Below are 20,307 nucleotides of genomic sequence, written 5' to 3' on the forward strand. Positions count from 1 at the left end.
TGCTAACAACAGACAGAGGTGTGCTAACAACAGACAGAGGTGTGCTAACAACAGACAGAGGTGTGCTAACAACAGGCAGAGGTGTGCTAACAACAGACAGTGGTGTGCTAACAACAGGCAGTGGTGTGCTAACAACATACAGAGGTGTGCTAACAACATACAGAGGTGTGCTAACAACAGACAGTGGTGTGCTAACAACAGACAGAGGTGTGCTAACAACAGACAGAGGTGTGCTAACAACAGACAGTGGTGTGCTAACAACAGACAGAGGTGTGCTAACAACAGACAGAGGTGTGCTAACTACAGACAGAGGTGTGCTAACAACAGACAGAGGTGTGCTAACAACAGGCTGTGGTGTGCTAACAACAGACAGAGGTGTGCTAACAACAGACAGTGGTGTGCTAACAACAGACAGAGGTGTGCTAACAACAGACAGTGGTGTGCTAACAACAGGCAGTGGTGTGCTAACAACAGACAGAGGTGTGCTAACAACAGACAGTGGTGTGCTAACAACAGACAGAGGTGTGCTAACAACAGACAGAGGTGTGCTAACTACAGACAGAGGTGTGCTAACAACAGACAGAGGTGTGCTAACAACAGACAGAGGTGTGCTAACAACAGACAGAGGTGTGCTAACAACAGACAGTGATGTGCTAACAACAGACAGAGGTGTGCTAACAACAGACAGTGGTGTGCTAACAACAGACAGAGGTGTGCTAACAACAGACAGAGGTGTGCTAACTACAGACAGAGGTGTGCTAACAACAGACAGAGGTGTGCTAACAACAGACAGAGGTGTGCTAACAACAGACAGAGGTGTGCTAACAACAGACAGAGGTGTGCTAACAACAGACAGAGGTGTGCTAACAACAGACAGAGGTGTGCTAACAACAGACAGAGGTGTGCTAACAACAGACAGAGGTGTGCTAACAACAGACAGTGGTGTGCTAACAACAGACAGAGGTGTGCTAACAACAGACAGAGGTGTGCTAACAACAGACAGAGGTGTGCTAACAACAGACAGAGGTGTGCTAACAACAGACAGAGGTGTGCTAACAACAGACAGAGGTGTGCTAACAACAGACAGAGGTGTGCTAACAACAGACAGAGGTGTGCTAACAACAGACAGAGGTGTGCTAACAACAGACAGAGGTGTGCTAACAACAGACAGAGGTGTGCTAACAACAGGCAGTGGTGTGCTAACAACAGGCAGAGGTGTGCTAACAACAGACAGAGGTGTGCTAACAACAGACAGTGGTGTGCTAACAACAGGCAGAGGTGTGCTAACAACAGACAGAGGTGTGCTAACAACAGACAGAGGTGTGCTAACAACAGACAGTGGTGTGCTAACAACAGACAGAGGTGTGCTAACAACAGACAGAGGTGTGCTAACAACAGACAGAGGTGTGCTAACAACAGACAGAGGTGTGCTAACAACAGACAGTGGTGTGCTAACAACAGGCAGAGGTGTGCTAACAACAGACAGAGGTGTGCTAACAACAGACAGAGGTGTGCTAACAACAGACAGAGGTGTGCTAACAACAGACAGTGGTGTGCTAACAACAGGCAGAGGTGTGCTAACAACAGACAGAGGTGTGCTAACAACAGACAGAGGTGTGCTAACAACAGACAGTGGTGTGCTAACAACAGACAGTGGTGTGCTAACAACAGACAGTGGTGTGCTAACAACGGGAGGGTTGGCAAGTATGCTGTATGTAGATATGATTCAAATAGTATCAATCTGACAGACATTCCCTGACATAACGACCAAGCCAATCATGTGATCCGTGACATAGGGTAGGAACCACAGATCCCTTCCCCATCAACAACAATGCTTTGTGAGAGCCAAGGATTACTTTGGGACAAATTATGATCCTGGACCTTATATTTTTGAGCCCGAACACAACGAGGATGAGAAATAAGTTTTAGAAGCCGAGTGCTAAACGGATGTAGATTTATTGTGACACTATAGCATCATTAGCGTCATTGCTAGGTGCTAAACATACAAACTAACAAAAAAAACCAAACACTTACAGTAATATTTCCACTCTCGCTGGGACGCTCACATAATTCTGTTTAGATGAAGATTTAATCACAATCTCACAAAGGGTTGAAAAAAGTTTTGTGTGTGTCAATTTGGCCATCTGGGGGATGTGAAAGTGTAGCTGCTGGTGTGGTCCATGGCCACACCAGCAGGTGAATTATAATCTACTATTTACTTTTAGCAACTTTGAGACCAAGCAGAAGCAGCCGAGTGTGTCAACAATAGCAGCGTAAGCTAGCATTAGCGCACTGCTATCAATAACTCGCTAAAATAGTCCGTCTGCGTTAGCACGTTTAATAACAATACCTCTCATATTTGGGTAATTTTCAGGCCATGACATGTAAATGGAGTATTGTCTCTGGATGTTTATAGAGAGTATAATCCATTGACTCAATTGTTAGATAGTTATTCACCATTTAGAGTGCATAAACAAGCATATGTGCAATTGTTGCATATTTCCAGTGTGACTGACCTAATAATATGGTCAAATGTGTCTCTTTACAATTGGTGCATATTTCCAGTGTGACTGACCTAATAATATGGTCAAATGTGTCTCTTTACAATTGTTGCATATTTCCAGTGTGACTGACCTAATAATATGGTCAAATGTGTCTCTTTACAATTGTTGCATATTTCCAGTGTGACTGACCTAATAATATGGTCAAAGTGCAGAAGTGTTACCACACTGATGTCAATCTCCGTAAAATTACTCCCAGGTATTTGGAGTGGAATATTCAACATGGCTGCCGGAGTTTGTGATGTTTCCACACACTTTACTAGCACTTACCTCAAACATGGACGGCTGGTCGGCAAACAACATGGCGATGTACTTGTAGTCGGCGTAGGCCCAGTACTCCGATGAGGGGAAGTCGCAGAAAGGACCCGCATCCTCCTGGGCCTGACCTTTGACCCAGGCCAGAAAATGATCCATCTTTGCATCCAGGTAAGAACACTGACTTTCAAAGAGCGGAACTACGGGCAGAAAGACAAAAGAAAGGTCTTGTCTGGGCTTTCAGGACGCTAACACGCCGCCTCGCTACCCTTAGTCTCCGCCTTCCTCCCCAGCCGGAAGCGGACGGTCCGGTCCCCGAGACGTTGGCCCAAGTTCTCGGCGGTCCAGTGGAGGACCGGCCAGCCCTGCGTCATGTTCAAGAAGACCGCGGGCTGCTGCAGGCGACCCACAATCCTCCGGGCCTGCTCTGGACTGAAGGCGGCCATTGCCTGTGTGGGGGAGAGCTTTTTATGGCCTTTGAAGATGACCTCATGCTACACAATGTTGACCTTCAAGACTTTGAAGATGACGTCATGCTACACAATGTTGACCTTCAAGACTTTGAAGATGACGTCATGCTACACAATGTTGACCTTCAAGACTTTGAAGATGATGTCATGCTACACAATGTTGACCTTCAAGACTTTGAAGATGACGTCATGCTACACAATGTTGACCTTCAAGACTTTGAAGATGATGTCATGCTACACAATATTGACCTTCAAGACTTTGAAGATGACGTCATGCTACACAATGTTGACCTTCAAGAGGTGAAATATGGCCAGCAGCTGTTGAAGGAGTACACACTGGACTTCCTTTCTGTCCCCCTTTATAACCGCCATTTTTCAACCTACTGGAACTTCTTATTTTACAATGATTTTCCCAGGAAAACCAAATGAATCCAAGCATTGCCCTTTGAAATACATGCAGGCCCTCTTAGAGGTGTAATGTGACCCCTCAACCACTAGATGCCGCCAGAGTAGAGGTGCTGGGACTCTGCCAACAAGTGACATGTGACACAAACATGTAATGTGACCCCTCAACCACTAGATGCCGCCAGAGTAGAGGTGCTGGGACTCTACCACCAACTGACATGTGACACAAACATGTAATGTGACCCCTCAACCACTAGATGGTGTTTATGTAAGTGTTTATGGGTCTGTGTGTAAGTGCTTATGAGTCTGTGTGTAAGTGTCTATGGGTCTGTGTGTAAGTGTTTATGGGTCTGTATGTAAGTGTTTATGGGTCTGTGTGTAAGTGTTTATGGGTCTGTATGTAAGTGTTTATGGGTCTGTGTGTAAGTGTTTATTGGTCTGTATGTAACTGTTTATGGGTCTTTGTGTAAGTGTTTATGGGTCTGTATGTAAGTGTTTATGGGTCTGTGTGTAAGTGTTTATGGGTCTGTATGTAAGTGTTTATGGGTCTGTGTGTAAGTGTTTATTGGTCTGTATGTAACTGTTTATGGGTCTTTGTGTAAGTGTTTATGGGTCTGTGTGTAAGTGTTTATGGGTCTGTATGTAAGTGTCTATGGGTCTGTGTGTAAGTGTTTATGGGTCTGTATGTAAGTGTTTATGGGTCTTTGTGTAAGTGTTTATGGGTCTGTGTGTAAGTGTTTATGGGTCTGTATGTAAGTGTTTATGGGTCTTTGTGTAAGTGTTTATGGGTCTGTGTGTAAGTGTTTATGGGTCTTTGTGTAAGTGTTTATGGGTCTGTGTGTAAGTGTTTATGGGTCTGTGTGTAAGTGTTTATGGGTCTTTGTGTAATTGTTTATGGGTCTTTGTGTAAGTGTTTATGGGTCTGTGTGTAAGTGTTTATGGGTCTGTATGTAAGTGTTTATGGGTCTGTGTGTAAGTGTTTATGGGTCTGTGTGTAAGTGTTTATGGGTCTTTGTGTAAGTGTTTATGGGTCTTTGTGTAAGTGTTTATGGGTCTTTGTGTAAGTGTTTATGGGTCTGTGTGTAAGTGTTTATGGGTCTGTATGTAAGTGTTTATGGGTCTGTGTGTAAGTGTTTATGGGTCTGTGTGTAAGTGTTTATGGGTCTGTATGTAAGTGTTTATGGGTCTGTATGTAAGTGTTTATGGGTCTGTATGTAAGTGTTTATGGGTCTGTGTGTAAGTGTTTATGGGTCTGTATGTAAGTGTTTATGGGTCTGTATGTAAGTGTTTATGGGTCTGTGTGTAAGTGTTTATGGGTCTGTGTGTAAGTGTTTATGGGTCAGGGGGAGTTCTACTAACCACGTTAAACCCAGATTTTGATCTAACAAAGGTCTTAACTCATTCTCCTTCTATGCCACATCAATATGGAATGCGCTCCCAACAGGTGTAAAAGAAAGGGCATCTCTATCCTCCTTCAAAAGCGCACTAAAACAACACCTCCAGGCAACTTCAACCCTAGACTAACACCCTCCCCTTTTCACATCCCACCTCCCCGGATTGTAAATAACCAAATGTAAATAATCAAATGTATTTCTAATGTACATACTTGTTCTTATGCTATGTGAACTCACTATGTTCTCTGCTGGCTGTACATATCCTACCAAGTAAACACTGTACATATCCTACCAAGTAAACACTGTACATATCCTACCAAGTAAACACTGTACATATCCTACCAAGTAAACACTGTACATATCCTACCAAGTAAACACTGTACATATCCTACCAAGTAAACACTGTACATATCCTACCAAGTAAACACTGTACATATCCTACCAAGTAAACACTGTACATATCCTACCAAGTAAACACTGTACATATCCTACCAAGTAAACACTGTACATATCCTACCAAGTAAACACTGTACATATCCTACCAAGTAAACACTGTACATATCCTACCAAGTCACACCTACACTGTTTCAATGTCCATTTCTCTGATGATGCAATTGTTGATGACTGAAGTGTTGCTATCAACCAAACCCTCCTCATCCCACCCCCCGGATTGTAAATAATGTAAATAATTCAATGTATATACTCTGATGATTAACTTGTGTGATGACTGTATTATGATGATAGTATATATTTGTATTGATTGATTGAGACTTTTATTAGTAGGTTGCACAGTACAGTACATATTCCGTACAATTGACCACTAAATGGTAACACCCCAATAAGTTTTTCAACTTGTTTAAGTCGGGGTCCACTTAAATTGATAAATTTATCATGAATCAATTTAAGTGGACCCCGACTTAAACAAGTGTAAAAACTTATTGGGGTGTTACCATTTAGTGGTCAATTGTACAGAATATGTACTTCACTGTGCAATCTATTAATAAAAGTCTCAATCAATCAATGTGCGTGTTGACCTCTTTCGGCCACCGTAAAAGCCAGTTAGCATTACTTGACTTCCAAGCTATTATGCCGTCGGGGAGAAGATGGACTAACAAGCAGCAGAAGGTGGTAAACAACAACAACAACAACAAGAAGAAGCCACAGTCTCGTTGTGCTAAAGAAAAGTAGTTAGCATGCAAGCTAACAGTGTGTTGTTGGAAACTAAGAGGGGGAACTTACCTCCTCCTGGCACGTGCTGCGGAGATTCGGCCGGAAGTAAACAACGTTCACGTGACAGAAGTGACGTCTCGTGTTTCCGGTTGGTTTCGACACGCTCACGGATGAAACTGCTCCATTGTGGCTCAGATGACGGAGCGACGCCGCGACTTGAGCTCATGCCACAAGGCGAGCCAAAATGGCGGCTGAGTAGCTGTAGTTTCTCGAGCGGAAATGCAAACACCCGTGCGCACGCGCACTTCAGTTCTGTACGCGTCGCTTTTGTTTTGGTCCTCGCCAGCCTGAGCCAGCCTGAGACAGACTGACACAGCGTCCATTCACCGCCGCGAAGGACGGCTTTCACCCTCGACCTGCTCCCGGCGTGTCCACCATGGGTGCCGCGTCGAGTGCGGCCGCGGAGGCCGAGAGGCAGCCGCTTCTCGTGCCGTCCCACGCCGAGGCGAGAAGGCCGCCGGTCATCAGCCGAGTGTTCGGCCGCAGATGGCTGGTCCTGGGACTCTTCTCCACGCTGGCCCTCATGCAGGGGATGGTGTGGAACTTCTGGGGGCCCATCCAGAACTCTGCCGTCCAGGCCTTCGGCTTCACCAAGTCCGACATCGCCGTGTTGGTGCTGTGGGGTCCAGTGGGCTTCGTGCCCTGGCTGCTCTTCATGTGGATCATGGACAAAAGAGGTGAGGCTCAACTTTGTGGCTTGATGACCTTCCAAAAGAACTTCCTGCTCATTATTGATTATTGATTAGCTCCTGCTAACAACAAAGAAAGCAATAGTATCACTGCACACAAGTCTTATCAGTATTGACTTGTTGGGATTTCGAACATCTTCTTTTAGGTTCAAGACATTTTAGTCAATACTTTAAAGCAGGGGCCTCCAAAATGTGGCCCATACATACATTTATTTATATATATAAAATCTGTGTTGGCCCTGTGATGTGGTGGCCACTTGTCCAGGGTGTACCCCAGATGCAGCTGAGATAAAAGTTTGGGGTCACCCAAACAATTTAGTGGAATAGCCTTCATTTCTAAGAAGAAGAATAGACTGTCGAGTTTCCGATGAAAGTTCTCTTTTTCTGGCCATTTTGAGCGTTTAATTGACCCCACAAATGTGATGCTCCAGAAACTCAATCTGCTCAAAGGAAGGTCAGTTTTGTAGCTTCTGTAACGAGCTAAAGTGTTTTCAGATGTGTGAACATGATTGCACAAGGGTTTTCTAATCTTCAATTAGCCTTCTGAGCCAATGAGCAAACACATTGTACCATTAGAACACTGGAGTGATAGTTGCTGGAAATGGGCCTCTATACACCTATGTAGATATTGCACCAAAAAGCAGACATTTGCAGCTAGAATAGTCATTTACCACATTAGCAATGTATAGAGTGTATTTCTTTCAAGTTAAGACTAGTTTAAAGTTATCTTCATTGAAAATAAGGACATTTCAATGTGACCCCAAACTTTTGAACGGTAGTGTACATATACATTCTCTACCGCTTGTCCCTTTTTGGGGGCGCTGGAACCTATCTCCGCTGCATCCGGACGGAAGGCGGGGTACACCCTGGACAAGTCGCCACCACATCACAGGGCCAACACAGATTTATATATATATATATATATATATATATATATATATATATATATATATATATATATATATATATATATATATATATATATATATATATAAGTATGGTCTGGAGTGTCGTGTGCAGATGTAACAATAAAAGGAAAGATCCAGTTGTTGTCTCAACAAGCTGTTTTATTCTCAACCTTACTGCTAACTGCTAGCCTCAGACGCATAACATGAGGACGCGCCCTGAAGACGTCATGTCTGCGACTACAGTAACTAGGGCAGCCCGTACATATCACAACACGGAGGGCACAGAACAGGTCCATTTTAAAAAGAGAGGTAAAACAAAAGTAGCAAAAAAAAAGAAGATAAATAACGTGACGACATCGGACTAGCAGAAATGCACGGAGCCGTGTTTGTTTACAGTCACTGCTGCTTCTACTTCCGTTTACGGTTTGTGCTGCGCATGTCAAAATAAAGTATTCCGATTTAAGGTGTGACGCATGAAAATGCACTTTGTAATCGGATCGTTTTTTTTTCAGGGTCCATGTACGCAGTAACAATCTGATCCGAATTATGAGCAGAATAAATACATTTTGTCCATGTACATGTGGCCACTGATACTGTGGGACCTGCTTTTAATGGTGACAGACAGGCCCTCCTTGTTGTCTAAATGTGACACACACACACATTGTTGTCTAAATATCACACACACACACACACACATTGTTGTCTAAATATCACACACACACACACACACATTGTTGTCTAAATATCACACACACACACACACACATTGTTGTCTAAATATCACACACACACACACACACACACACACACACACACACACACACACACACACACACACACACACACACACACACACACACACACATTGTTGTCTAAATATGACACACACACACACCGTCTGTGGTTCAGTGGGTAAGAAGTCCACTCTGGCATAACTCCCTGAAAGTAAAATATGTTCATGAAGTGGTCATGATGCGTTCAGGGTCCACTTGTGTGCTGAATCTTGACCTCTGACCCATGTAAGTGTGACAGTGGAATGTTTCTCAAAGTGGTCCTTGTGGCACTCGAGTCCTCTCAGGTCTTTTCGCTTTTGCTCGCTGACAAAAAGCAGCCCACTTTATTGAGTACACCATCAGTAGTTGTGTTAAGAAGTCCTCATCTTTAGTGTTGTTTAACTAACTGTGTGCACCTACTTCAACTTTAAAAGGTGCAGTAGTAAAGTAGTTTGTGGTCTCCTGCAGTCCTTCCTAAATAGTCAGGATAGCGAGAGAACAGAAAGTTGAGTTTCCCAACCTGACGCCAGGCGTGAGCAAATAGAGAACACCAAGCCACTTCCACATCCCATGGAGAAAAACACTTCCTGTTGTCACTCATGAAATGAGGAACTCTGGGATTCCTCGCACGCTTTTTGGCGAAGGAGAGAGTTCATCAGTAACAGTCCAAGTGTTCTGTAGCAAGTATGGAAGTATTGTTGGAGCGACACTATTTGTAAATGTCTTTCCTAATCTGTGCGTCTGTAATCTGATTTACGTGTTTGTGTGTGTGTGTGTGTACTCATATTTGTGTGTCTGTATCTCAATCTCTGTGTGTAAAAACATCCGTCTGTCTGTATTTCGATCTGTGTGTGTAAAAAAAAATGTGTGTGTGCATTCAGATTTGTGTGAAGCAAGAACCCTTTTGGTTGTGTTTTTACACCTGACTTTTGCGACACTTCTGTGTAAGATTTGTGTATTCCTGCAGAGATCTGAAGGTGTTTAAAGACTTGTGCGTCTGCAACTTTCCTTTCCCTATACTCACCACTAGTTGTGAACAAGTTGGGTGTTGTCAGTGTGACACTCTAATGTGTGTCTTCAACACAGAATAACATGAGTGGGTGCAGGGCGCCTACTAGTGGTGAGTATAGGGAAAGGAAAAGTTGCAGACACACAAGTCTCTTTACACATTCAGATCTCTGCACGGACACACAAATCTTACACAGAAGTGTCGCAAAAGTGATGTGTAAAAAGACAACCAATCAGTTTTACACAAATCTGAATACGCGCGCGCACACACACACACACACACACACACACACACACACACACACACACACACACACACACACACACACACACACACACACACACACACACACAGATCAAAATATGGACAGACAGATTTTTTTTTGTTACACACACCCACAAATCAAAATAGGGCCACACAAATTAAAAAACGCACACAGGGATCTGTCTACACACACAGATTGAGATACACACACACACGTTTCAACGGTGTGGCGGGCCATCTCGTTTTAAAGTATTTTGCAGGCCACTTTAAACGACGTGGTGGGCCACTTTAAACGATATGGCCGGCCAATGGTTGGCCACGTAAAAAGGACGTGGCGGGCCACTTTAAACGAGGTGGCGGGCCACTTTAAACGAGGTGGCGGGCCACTTTAAACGAGGTGGCGGGCCACTTTAAACGACGTGAGGGGCCTTGAGTTTGACACCTGTGAACTAGGAGATGATGGCCTGGTTTGACCACTTCCTGTATCCTGCAGGTCTGCGTGCGTCACTCCTCCTGTCGGCCTTCTTCATGCTGCTGGGGGCGGTCCTACGCAGCATTCCGCTGTCAGACCCGCCCCTCCGTCGCTGGTAAGGCTCCTCCTCCTCCTCCTCCTCAATAATACATGTCAGTGTTTATCTGTCAATAACAATATATAAATGTCAGTATTTATCTGTAAATAATATATAAATAATACATATCAGTGTTCATATGTAAATAACAATATATAAATAACAATAATAAACAAAACAATTCCAAAAAAGTGCACTTCCCCTTGAACACTTCTCTGTGCGTCCAGCAGAGGGTGCTCTTCACTCAGATCCAACTATTCTGCTGCTGAGAAGTCCAACCAAGAATTTTGGTGCAGGACTTTTTCAAAATGTAAAATAAGCGACATTCTTGTAAATATATTTATAGTGTTTGAAGGTTCCTCTGGCTTGAAGAACTCATGTAAATATAAAGGTAAACATGCTAGACATAGGTAATAACCATTGAACTATAGAAGGTGACATTAGTCAATATAAACAAGTATTATAGTTACATATTACTTACACTTACTAAGTCTTCAAGGCATGTTAGAAAGTATTCAGTAACAATCGTGTCCGCATCATTCCACTTACTGTGTCATGAGCTTAACTTCATGAATTATTGTGACCACTAGGTGTCACTGGAAAAAAAAAATTACCTCTCCACTTCAACTTAAAGACAGTCCGATCCAGACGGGTAATAATAAATATGCTAGTGTTTTTCATAACTCTGTTTGACTCATTTCACTTCATCTAACCTGAATAACATTCCACATGACTAAATGATACAAGTATCCTGCTGATACCATATCAGATCAATGTCAGTATCAGAAATAAAAAGAGTATCGAGAGTCTGGACACTCCTAGAATTATCAGTCGATTCTAATTGGACTTGTTTTAGTTAATGACATGTACCTCCTCACCTGTCTCCCAAAGTCCATTACATCTGCATCCAGCCCCCATTTTATACTGCTTGTCCTCCCAGGGTGAGGGTGAAATGAAGGAGCTGTCAGTAGCCAATCACAGGCCAGATGTCAAACACAAACAGAGATAGAAAGTTGCGATGTGGGAGGTCAGCATGCTAACTTTACTCTTCATGTCAACATCTTCATGCTGCAGCCATCTTGTCTGCTCATTAGAAGATCTAAAGTAACGTCTTCACCCCTCCACACAGTCATCTTGTCTGCTCATTAGAAGATCTAAAGTAACATCTTCACCCCTCCACACAGCCATCTTGTCTGCTCATTAGAAGATCTAAAGTAACATCTTCACCCCTCCACACAGCCATCTTGTCTGCTCATTAGAAGATCTAAAGTAACGTCTTCACCCCTCCACACAGCCATCTTGTCTGCTCATTAGAAGATCTAAAGTAACGTCTTCACCCCTCCACACAGCCATCTTGTCTGCTCATTAGAAGATCTAAAGTAACATCTTCACCCCTCCACACAGTCATCTTGTCTGCTCATTAGAAGATCTAAAGTAACGTCTTCACCCCTCCACACAGTCATCTTGTCTGCTCATTAGAAGATCTAAAGTAACATCTTCACCCCTCCACACAGCCATCTTGTCTGCTCATTAGAAGATCTAAAGTAACATCTTCACCCCTCCACACAGCCATCTTGTCTGCTCATTAGAAGATCTAAAGTAACATCTTCACCCCTCCACACAGTCATCTTGTCTGCTCATTAGAAGATCTAAAGTAACATCTTCACCCCTCCACACAGTCATCTTGTCTGCTCATTAGAAGATCTAAAGTAACGTCTTCACCCCTCCACACAGTCATCTTGTCTGCTCATTAGAAGATCTAAAGTAACATCTTCACCCCTCCACACAGCCATCTTGTCTGCTCATTAGAAGATCTAAAGTAACATCTTCACCCCTCCACACAGTCATCTTGTCTGCTCATTAGAAGATCTAAAGTAACATCTTCACCCCTCCACACAGCCATCTTGTCTGCTCATTAGAAGATCTAAAGTAACATCTTCACCCCTCCACACAGTCATCTTGTCTGCTCATTAGAAGATCTAAAGTAACGTCTTCACCCCTCCACACAGTCATCTTGTCTGCTCATTAGAAGATCTAAAGTAACATCTTCACCCCTCCACACAGCCATCTTGTCTGCTCATTAGAAGATCTAAAGTAACATCTTCACCCCTCCACACAGCCATCTTGTCTGCTCATTAGAAGATCTAAAGTAACATCTTCACCCCTCCACACAGTCATCTTGTCTGCTCATTAGAAGATCTAAAGTAACATCTTCACCCCTCCACACAGTCATCTTGTCTGCTCATTAGAAGATCTAAAGTAACATCTTCACCCCTCCACACAGCCATCTTGTCTGCTCATTAGAAGATCTAAAGTAACATCTTCACCCCTCCACACAGTCATCTTGTCTGCTCATTAGAAGATCTAAAGTAACATCTTCACCACTCCACACAGCCATCTTGTCTGCTCATTAGAAGATCTAAAGTAACATCTTCACCCCTCCACACAGTCATCTTGTCTGCTCATTAGAAGATCTAAAGTAACATCTTCACCCCTCCACACAGTCATCTTGTCTGCTCATTAGAAGATCTAAAGTAACGTCTTCACACAGTCATGTCATTATTCTTCATAGAGCAGCTCAGGCAAGTGGAAGCTATAAAAACATAGTTGCATTATTCTCCTGCTCACTCAGTCATGCTCCATTTTAGAAACACCGTGAGAAGGTCATTTCCATTTTTAAGTGCCTTTAAAGATGGGAATGTCACAGCTATATAATCAAATATACACACTTTATTCATCTGGTATGCAGTGTTTCCTGTGGGCTGTCACAAATAGTAACATATATATATATATATATATATATATATATATATATATATATATATATATATATATATATATATATATATATATATATATATATATATATATATATATATATATATATATATATATATATATACACACACACAGTCAGTGTGAGGTGTGTCGATGCAATGCACAGTACCACCAGCAGGTGTCACAGTCAAGTGTGAGGTGTGACAACACCACATTTTGGCTCCCTGGTGGCGCAAGAAGGCGGGTCGACTCGCCTGTGGCGACGTATTTGCTCCGCGCGCCGTTTCATGTCTGGCAGGTTCCATAAAGGTCTCTCCAGGGGTCCAGACCCTGTCTTTGTCCTGAGGCGCAGCATCCTGTGCTGGGAGATGGAAGTCAGCACGAGAAGAAAGTGTGTTAGTTTGGAGAGGAAGCAGCTTTCACGTCTGCTTGACTTCCACCTGCTTTTATTCTGGGTGCATGGTGATGTCACACCCATACTTTCATCCTGGGTGCATGGTGATGTCACACCCACACTTTCATCCTGGGTGCATGGTGATGTCACACCCATACTTTCATCCTGGGTGCATGGTGATGTCACACCCACACTTTCATCCTGGGTGCATGGTGATGTCACACCCATACTTTCATCCTGGGTGCATGGTGATGTCACACCCATACTTTCATCCTGGGTGCATGGTGATGTCACACCCACACTTTCATCCTGGGTGCATGGTGATGTCACACCCATACTTTCATCCTGGGTGCATGGTGATGTCACACCCATACTTTCATCCTGGGTGCATGGTGATGTCACACCCACACTTTCATCCTGGGTGCATGGTGATGTCACACCCATACTTTCATCCTGGGTGCATGGTGATGTCACACCCATACTTTCATCCTGGGTGCATGGTGATGTCACACCCACACTTTCATCCTGGGTGCATGGTGATGTCACACCCATACTTTTATCCTGGGTGCATGGTGATGTCACACCCATACTTTCATCCTGGGTGCATGGTGATTTCACACCCACACTTTCATCCTGGGTGCATGGTGATGTCACACCCATACTTTCATCCTGGGTGCATGGTGATGTCACACCCACACTTTCATCCTGGGTGCATGGTGATGTCACACCCACACTTTCATCCTGGGTGCATGGTGATGTCACACCCACACTTTCATCCTGGGTGCATGGTGATGTCACACCCATACTTTCATCCTGGGTGCATGGTGATGTCACACCCACACTTTCATCCTGGGTGCATGGTAATGTCACACCCACACTTTCATCCTGGGTGCATGGTGATGTCACACACACACTTTCATCCTGGGTGCATGGTGATGTCACACCCACACTTTCATCCTGGGTGCATGGTGATGTCACACCCACACTTTCATCCTGGGTGCATGGTGATGTCACACCCATACTTTCATCCTGGGTGCATGGTGATGTCACACCCACACTTTCATCCTGGGTGCATGGTGATGTCACACCCACACTTTCATCCTGGGTGCATGGTGATGTCACACCCACACTTTCATCCTGGGTGCATGGTGATGTCACACCCACACCTGATACAGCTCCAGTAACTCACTAACCACAATGCAGCGCTCCCTTTGTCCTTCTGGCGTCCTCCTCTTCCCCTGAGCTCATTGTGAGCCAACATGGCGTCCATAGTTTGAGACTTCTTGGCTGTTTCAGACAGAGTCTTATCATGCCATCTTTGCACCGAATGTTCCACAACATTTTACGAGGGGGGGAAAAAGCCATCACGCTTCATGAAACAACATTTGAAAGCTAGCACAAAGCAGGTTTAGATGACATTTATAAAAGTATGTTAATTAGTTATCAGTACTGTTCTTGAGAAGCAGGAAAACAGCACATTTCACCAGAAGTGTCCAATGTTGTCCACTGAGGGCCACACACTAACAATGATATTTGTCATGTTCAACACAAGAGAATATTTCATAAGGGCTGCCCTCACTTGTAGTGACTCTCAACAGACTGTCAGTCATTAAAGTGTTCAATATTTCATGTCACCATAAGGGCTGCCCTCACTTGTAGTGACTCTCAACAGACTGTCAGTCATTAAAGTGTTCAAAGAAGTCATATATTAGTATTAAATATCTACACCTCAACTCCAGATAGAACTCTGGTCATTTTTTAACATTGTATGGCCTTTTTGTTCAACTAAACTGTTTTTATGGCAAACACACCAAATATGCAATATTTTCCCTCCAAGTGTAATATTTGATGTGAAGTCATTCACAACATTGATTGTTGTTCCCTAGTTTGACTTCCTGTCTTGATGTTGTTCCCTAGTTTGACTTCCTGTCTTAATGTTGTTCTCTAGTTTGACTTCCCGTCTTAATGTTGTTCCCTAGTTTGACTTCCTGTCTTAATGTTGTTCCCTAGTTTGACTTCCTGTCTTAATGTTGTTCCCTAGTTTGACTTCCTGTCTTAATATTGTTCCCTAGTTTGACTTCCTGTCTTAATGTTGTTCTCTAGTTTGACTTCCTGTCTTGATGTTGTTCCATAGTTTGACTTCCTGTCTTGATGTTGTTCCCTAGTTTGACTTCCTGTCTTAATGTTGTTCCCTAGTTTGACTTCCTGTCTTAATATTGTTCCCTAGTTTGACTTCCTGTCTTAATGTTGTTCTCTAGTTTGACTTCCTGTCTTGATGTTGTTCCATAGTTTGACTTCCTGTATTATGTTGTTCCCTAGTTTGACTTCCTGTCTTAATGTTGTTCCCTAGTTTGACTTCCTGTCTTAATGTTGTTCCCTAGTTTGACTTCCTGTCTTAATGTTGTTCCCTAGTTTGACTTCCTGTCTTAATGTTGTTCCCTAGTTTGACTTCCTGTCTTAATGTTGTTCCCTAGTTTGACTTCCTGTCTTGATGTTGTTCCCTAGTTTGACTTCCTGTCTTGATGTTGTTCCCTAGTTTGACTTCCTGTCTTGATGTTGTTCCCTAGTTTGACTTCCTGTCTTAATGTTGTTCTCTAGTTTGACTTCCCGTCTTAATGTTGTTCCGTAGTTTGACTTCCCGTCTTGATGTTGTTCCCTAGTTTGACTTTCTGTCTTAATGTTGTTCTCTAGTTTGACTTCCCGTCTTAATGTTGTTCCCTAGTTTGACTTCCTGTCTTGATGTTGTTCCCTAGTTTGACTTTCTGTCTTAATGTTGTTCTCTAGTTTGACTTCCCGTCTTAATGTTGTTCCCTAGTTTGACTTCCTGTCTTAATATTGTTCCCTAGTTTGACTTCCTGTCTTAATGTTGTTCTCTAGTTTGACTTCCTGTCTTAATGTTGTTCCCTAGTTTGACTTCCTGTCTTAATATTGTTCCCTAGTTTGACTTCCTGTCTTGATGTTGTTCCATAGTTTGACTTCCTGTCTTGATGTTGTTCCCTAGTTTGACTTCCTGTCTTATGTTGTTCCCTAGTTTGACTTCCTGTCTTAATGTTGTTCCGTAGTTTGACTTCCTGTATTATGTTGTTCCCTAGTTTGACTTCCTGTCTTGATGTTGTTCCCTAGTTTGACTTCCTGTCTTGATGTTGTTCCCTAGTTTGACTTCCTGTCTTGATGTTGTTCCCTAGTTTGACTTCCTGTGTTGATGTTGTTCCCTAATTTGACTTCCTGTCTTAATGTTGTTCCCTAGTTTGACTTCCTGTCTCATGTTGTTCCCTAATTTGACTTCCTGTCTTGATGTTGTTCCCTAGTTTGACTTCCTGTCTTGATGTTGTTCCCTAGTTTGACTTCCTGTCTTGATGTTGTTCCCTGATGTTGTTCCCTAGTTTGACTTCCTGTCTTGATGTTGTTCCCTGATGTTGTTCCCTAGTTTGACTTCCTGTCTCATGTTGTTCCCTAATTTGACTTCCTGTCTTGATGTTGTTCCCTAGTTTGACTTCCTGTCTTGATGTTGTTCCCTAGTTTGACTTCCTGTCTTGATGTTGTTCCCTGATGTTGTTCCCTAGTTTGACTTCCTGTGTTGATGTTGTTCCCTAATTTGACTTCCTGTCTTAATGTTGTTCCCTAGTTTGACTTCCTGTCTCATGTTGTTCCCTAGTTTGACTTCCTGTCTCATGTTCCCTGACATTGTCTCAGGTTCATCCACGGGGGTCAACTTCTCAACGGTCTGGCCGGCCCCACCATAATGTGCGCCGGGCCCTTCCTGTCCACCACCTGGTTCGCCCCCGACCAGAGGGCCACCGCCACCGCCGTGGCCTCGCTCTTCTCTTACCTGGGCGGGGCCGTGGCCTACGTGGCGGGGCCTCTGGTGGTGCCCGCTCCCAACGGTACCACGGCCATGACGGCATCGGTGTCGGAGCAGTCCATGCGGGACCAGATCCAGCTGGTTCTGTATGCAGGTAAGGTGTGGGGGGTGGCAGTCTTGTCACAACATGCTCACTGAACTCTGTGGGAAAAATGTCCAAACACAACACATCATTTGAAATGACTCCCATTGTAATTCACTGCAATGCATGATGGGAAAACACTCTCCACACTTCTCCATGTTTGGTGCATTTTAGCTGCTTGATATTTCTGATTGATTACAACACTTTAAGGAGGTCATCATGGAAGTAAACATACTCTTACTATATGAATTATATATCCATTATATCAATATCATATCTCTCTCTCTCTCTCGCCCCATGTGTGATTGGTGTGTGTCAATGACATTCTAACTCGCCCCTCTCTCTCTCTCTCCCTCAGAGCTGGCGATTATTGCCGTGCTGTTTGCCGCCGTCCTCCTCTACTTCCCCTCGCGGCCGCCCTTGCCCCCCAGTGTGGCCGCTGCCAGCCAGAGGCTGAGCTACAGGAGCAGCATGTGCAGACTGCTCAGGTGGGCCAGCAGGTGGCAGTGTAACTCTTGAGTAGTCAGGGCAAATGCTGTAGCTACAGTAGGTTTACACTTACCCATGCTATCCATAACGTGACTGCACCAGTCATATAAGCAAGTATTGGACCGTATGTGCTTGTTTGATATAACTTACGCATACAAGGTCTCCAAGGCAGACTATACAGTAACAAATGTGTCCGCATCCTTCAACTTAACTACGCAATGTCCTATACAGTACTGCAGCGTGTTTACTTGTGTGTGATATCATGTGTGATACAAACAGTCCTGCAGCGTGTTTACTTGTGTGTGATACGAGCAGTCATGCGGCACATTTACTTGTGTGTGATATCATGTGTGATACAAACAGTCCTGCAGCGTGCTACTTGTGTGTGATATCATGTGCGATACAAGCATTTCTGCAGCGTGTTTACTTGTGTATGATATCATGTGTGATACAAGCAGTCCTGCAGTGTGTTTACTTGTGTGTGATATCATGTGCGATACAAGCTGTCCTGCAGTGTGTTTACTTGTGTGTGATATCATGTGTGATATAAGCATTTCTGCAGCGTGTTTACTTGTGTGTGATATCATGTGTGATACAAGCATTCCTGCAGTGTGTTTACTTGTGTGTGACATCATGTGCGATACAAGCATTTCTGCAGCGTGTTTACTTGTGTGTGATATCATGTGTGATACAAGCAGTCCTGCAGTGTGTTTACTTGTGTGTGATATCATGTGCGATAAAAGCTGTCCTGCAGTGTGTTTACTTGTGTGTGATATCATGTGTGATACAAGCATTTCTGCAGCGTGTTTACTTGTGTGTGATATCATGTGTGATACAAGCTGTCCTGCAGTGTGCTACTTGTGTGTGATATCATGTGCGATACAAGCATTTCTGCAGCGTGTTTACTTGTGTGTGATACAAGCAGTCCTGCAGTGTGTTTACTTGTGTGTGATATCATGTGCGATACAAGCTGTCCTGCAGCGAGTTTACTTGTGTGTGATATCATGTGCGATACAAGCATTTCTGCAGCGTGTTTACTTGTGTATGATATCATGTGCGATACAAGCATTTCTGCAGCGAGTTTACTTTTGTGTGATATCATGTGCGATACAAGCATTTCTGCAGCGTGTTTACTTGTGTATGATATCATGTGCGATACAAGCATTTCTGCAGCGTGTTTACTTGTGTGTGATATCATGTGCGATACAAGCATTTCTGCAGCGTGTTTACTTGTGTATGATATCATGTGCGATACAAGCATTTCTGCAGCGTGTTTACTTGTGTGTGATATCATGTGCGATACAAGCATTTCTGCAGTGTGTTTACTTGTGTATGATATCATGTGCGATACAAGCTGTCCTGCAGTGTGTTTACTTGTGTATGATATCATGTGCGATATCATAGCTTTCATTTTCACTCATGACCTGGCGCGCCTCATGTACGTGTTGTGCTGACTTTTATTTGCTACTTGGTGTCATGATAAGTGTGACCAGCAGATGGCAGTCACACATAAGAGATACATGTGGACTGCAAGAAGACGCTTGCAAGCAACACCAAAACTTTGATGTGTCTTTAAGAATATAGAACATTACACACGGTGCTCATAATCTGTCCAAAAGTTTTAGTAAGACTTTGGTAAGATACGAAGTCGCACCGCTTGACGGATGGTTGGAGCATTACAGCTACCATAGTCAGACGTACTGTGCTTCAACATACGTTTTGTTTGCCAATGTTATGTAAAACCAACTTTTCTGACCCCTTGGTTCCTGCTGATGTGTATTTGGGATCTGCATAAGTCCTGCGCCGTAGTCCATAAGCTCATCTCTTCCTCTTGTTGTGGGGCAGACTGGCTCGTACATGCACATGCATTCTGACATATCTTTCAGCACTAAAAGCTACCGGTGTGGTGGGTTTACATCATCCACCCACACAACTTGACTTATTTTTACAGAGTTCCGGTCAGACGTTTTTTTCACGGGACACAAAATAAGAAATGTGGCGAGACACCATCGCACTGCAGCTATTGTTGATATTCTCTCTACCAGCGTGTTTATGTCCTTTTTGTGTTGAACTGTTTCAAAGAACATCATGTTTTGAAACATTGTTTAATTCAAGCAAACTGGTATTACAACTTGGAAATTATCTGTCCACGAAACACTTATTAATGATGAAAAA

General features: G+C 43.4%; 2 protein-coding genes across 2 annotated transcripts in view; one reads left to right on the forward strand and one right to left on the reverse strand.

The window, feature by feature from the left end:
• LOC133663142 (HSPB1-associated protein 1 homolog) overlaps positions 1-6,518 on the reverse strand; it is a 15,375-nt gene extending 8,857 nt beyond the window's left edge. The window contains exons 1-3 of the mRNA XM_062067388.1: positions 6,325-6,518; positions 3,085-3,265; positions 2,832-3,016 (exon numbers count right to left, since the gene is read on the reverse strand). Of these exons, the coding sequence (XP_061923372.1) occupies positions 2,832-3,016; positions 3,085-3,262 (363 nt within the window). The 5' untranslated portion in view covers positions 3,263-3,265; positions 6,325-6,518. The remainder of the gene's footprint in view (positions 1-2,831; positions 3,017-3,084; positions 3,266-6,324) is intronic.
• Positions 6,358-20,307, forward strand: part of LOC133663141 (solute carrier family 49 member 4-like) — a 30,938-nt gene continuing 16,988 nt past the window's right edge. Inside the window, exons 1-4 of the mRNA XM_062067387.1 lie at positions 6,358-6,992; positions 10,452-10,545; positions 17,393-17,655; positions 18,002-18,131. Coding sequence (XP_061923371.1) covers positions 6,692-6,992; positions 10,452-10,545; positions 17,393-17,655; positions 18,002-18,131 — 788 coding nt within the window. The 5' untranslated portion in view covers positions 6,358-6,691. The remainder of the gene's footprint in view (positions 6,993-10,451; positions 10,546-17,392; positions 17,656-18,001; positions 18,132-20,307) is intronic.

Source organism: Entelurus aequoreus, linkage group LG13 (genome assembly GCF_033978785.1).
Source record: "Entelurus aequoreus isolate RoL-2023_Sb linkage group LG13, RoL_Eaeq_v1.1, whole genome shotgun sequence".
Taxonomy (NCBI): domain Eukaryota; kingdom Metazoa; phylum Chordata; class Actinopteri; order Syngnathiformes; family Syngnathidae; genus Entelurus; species Entelurus aequoreus.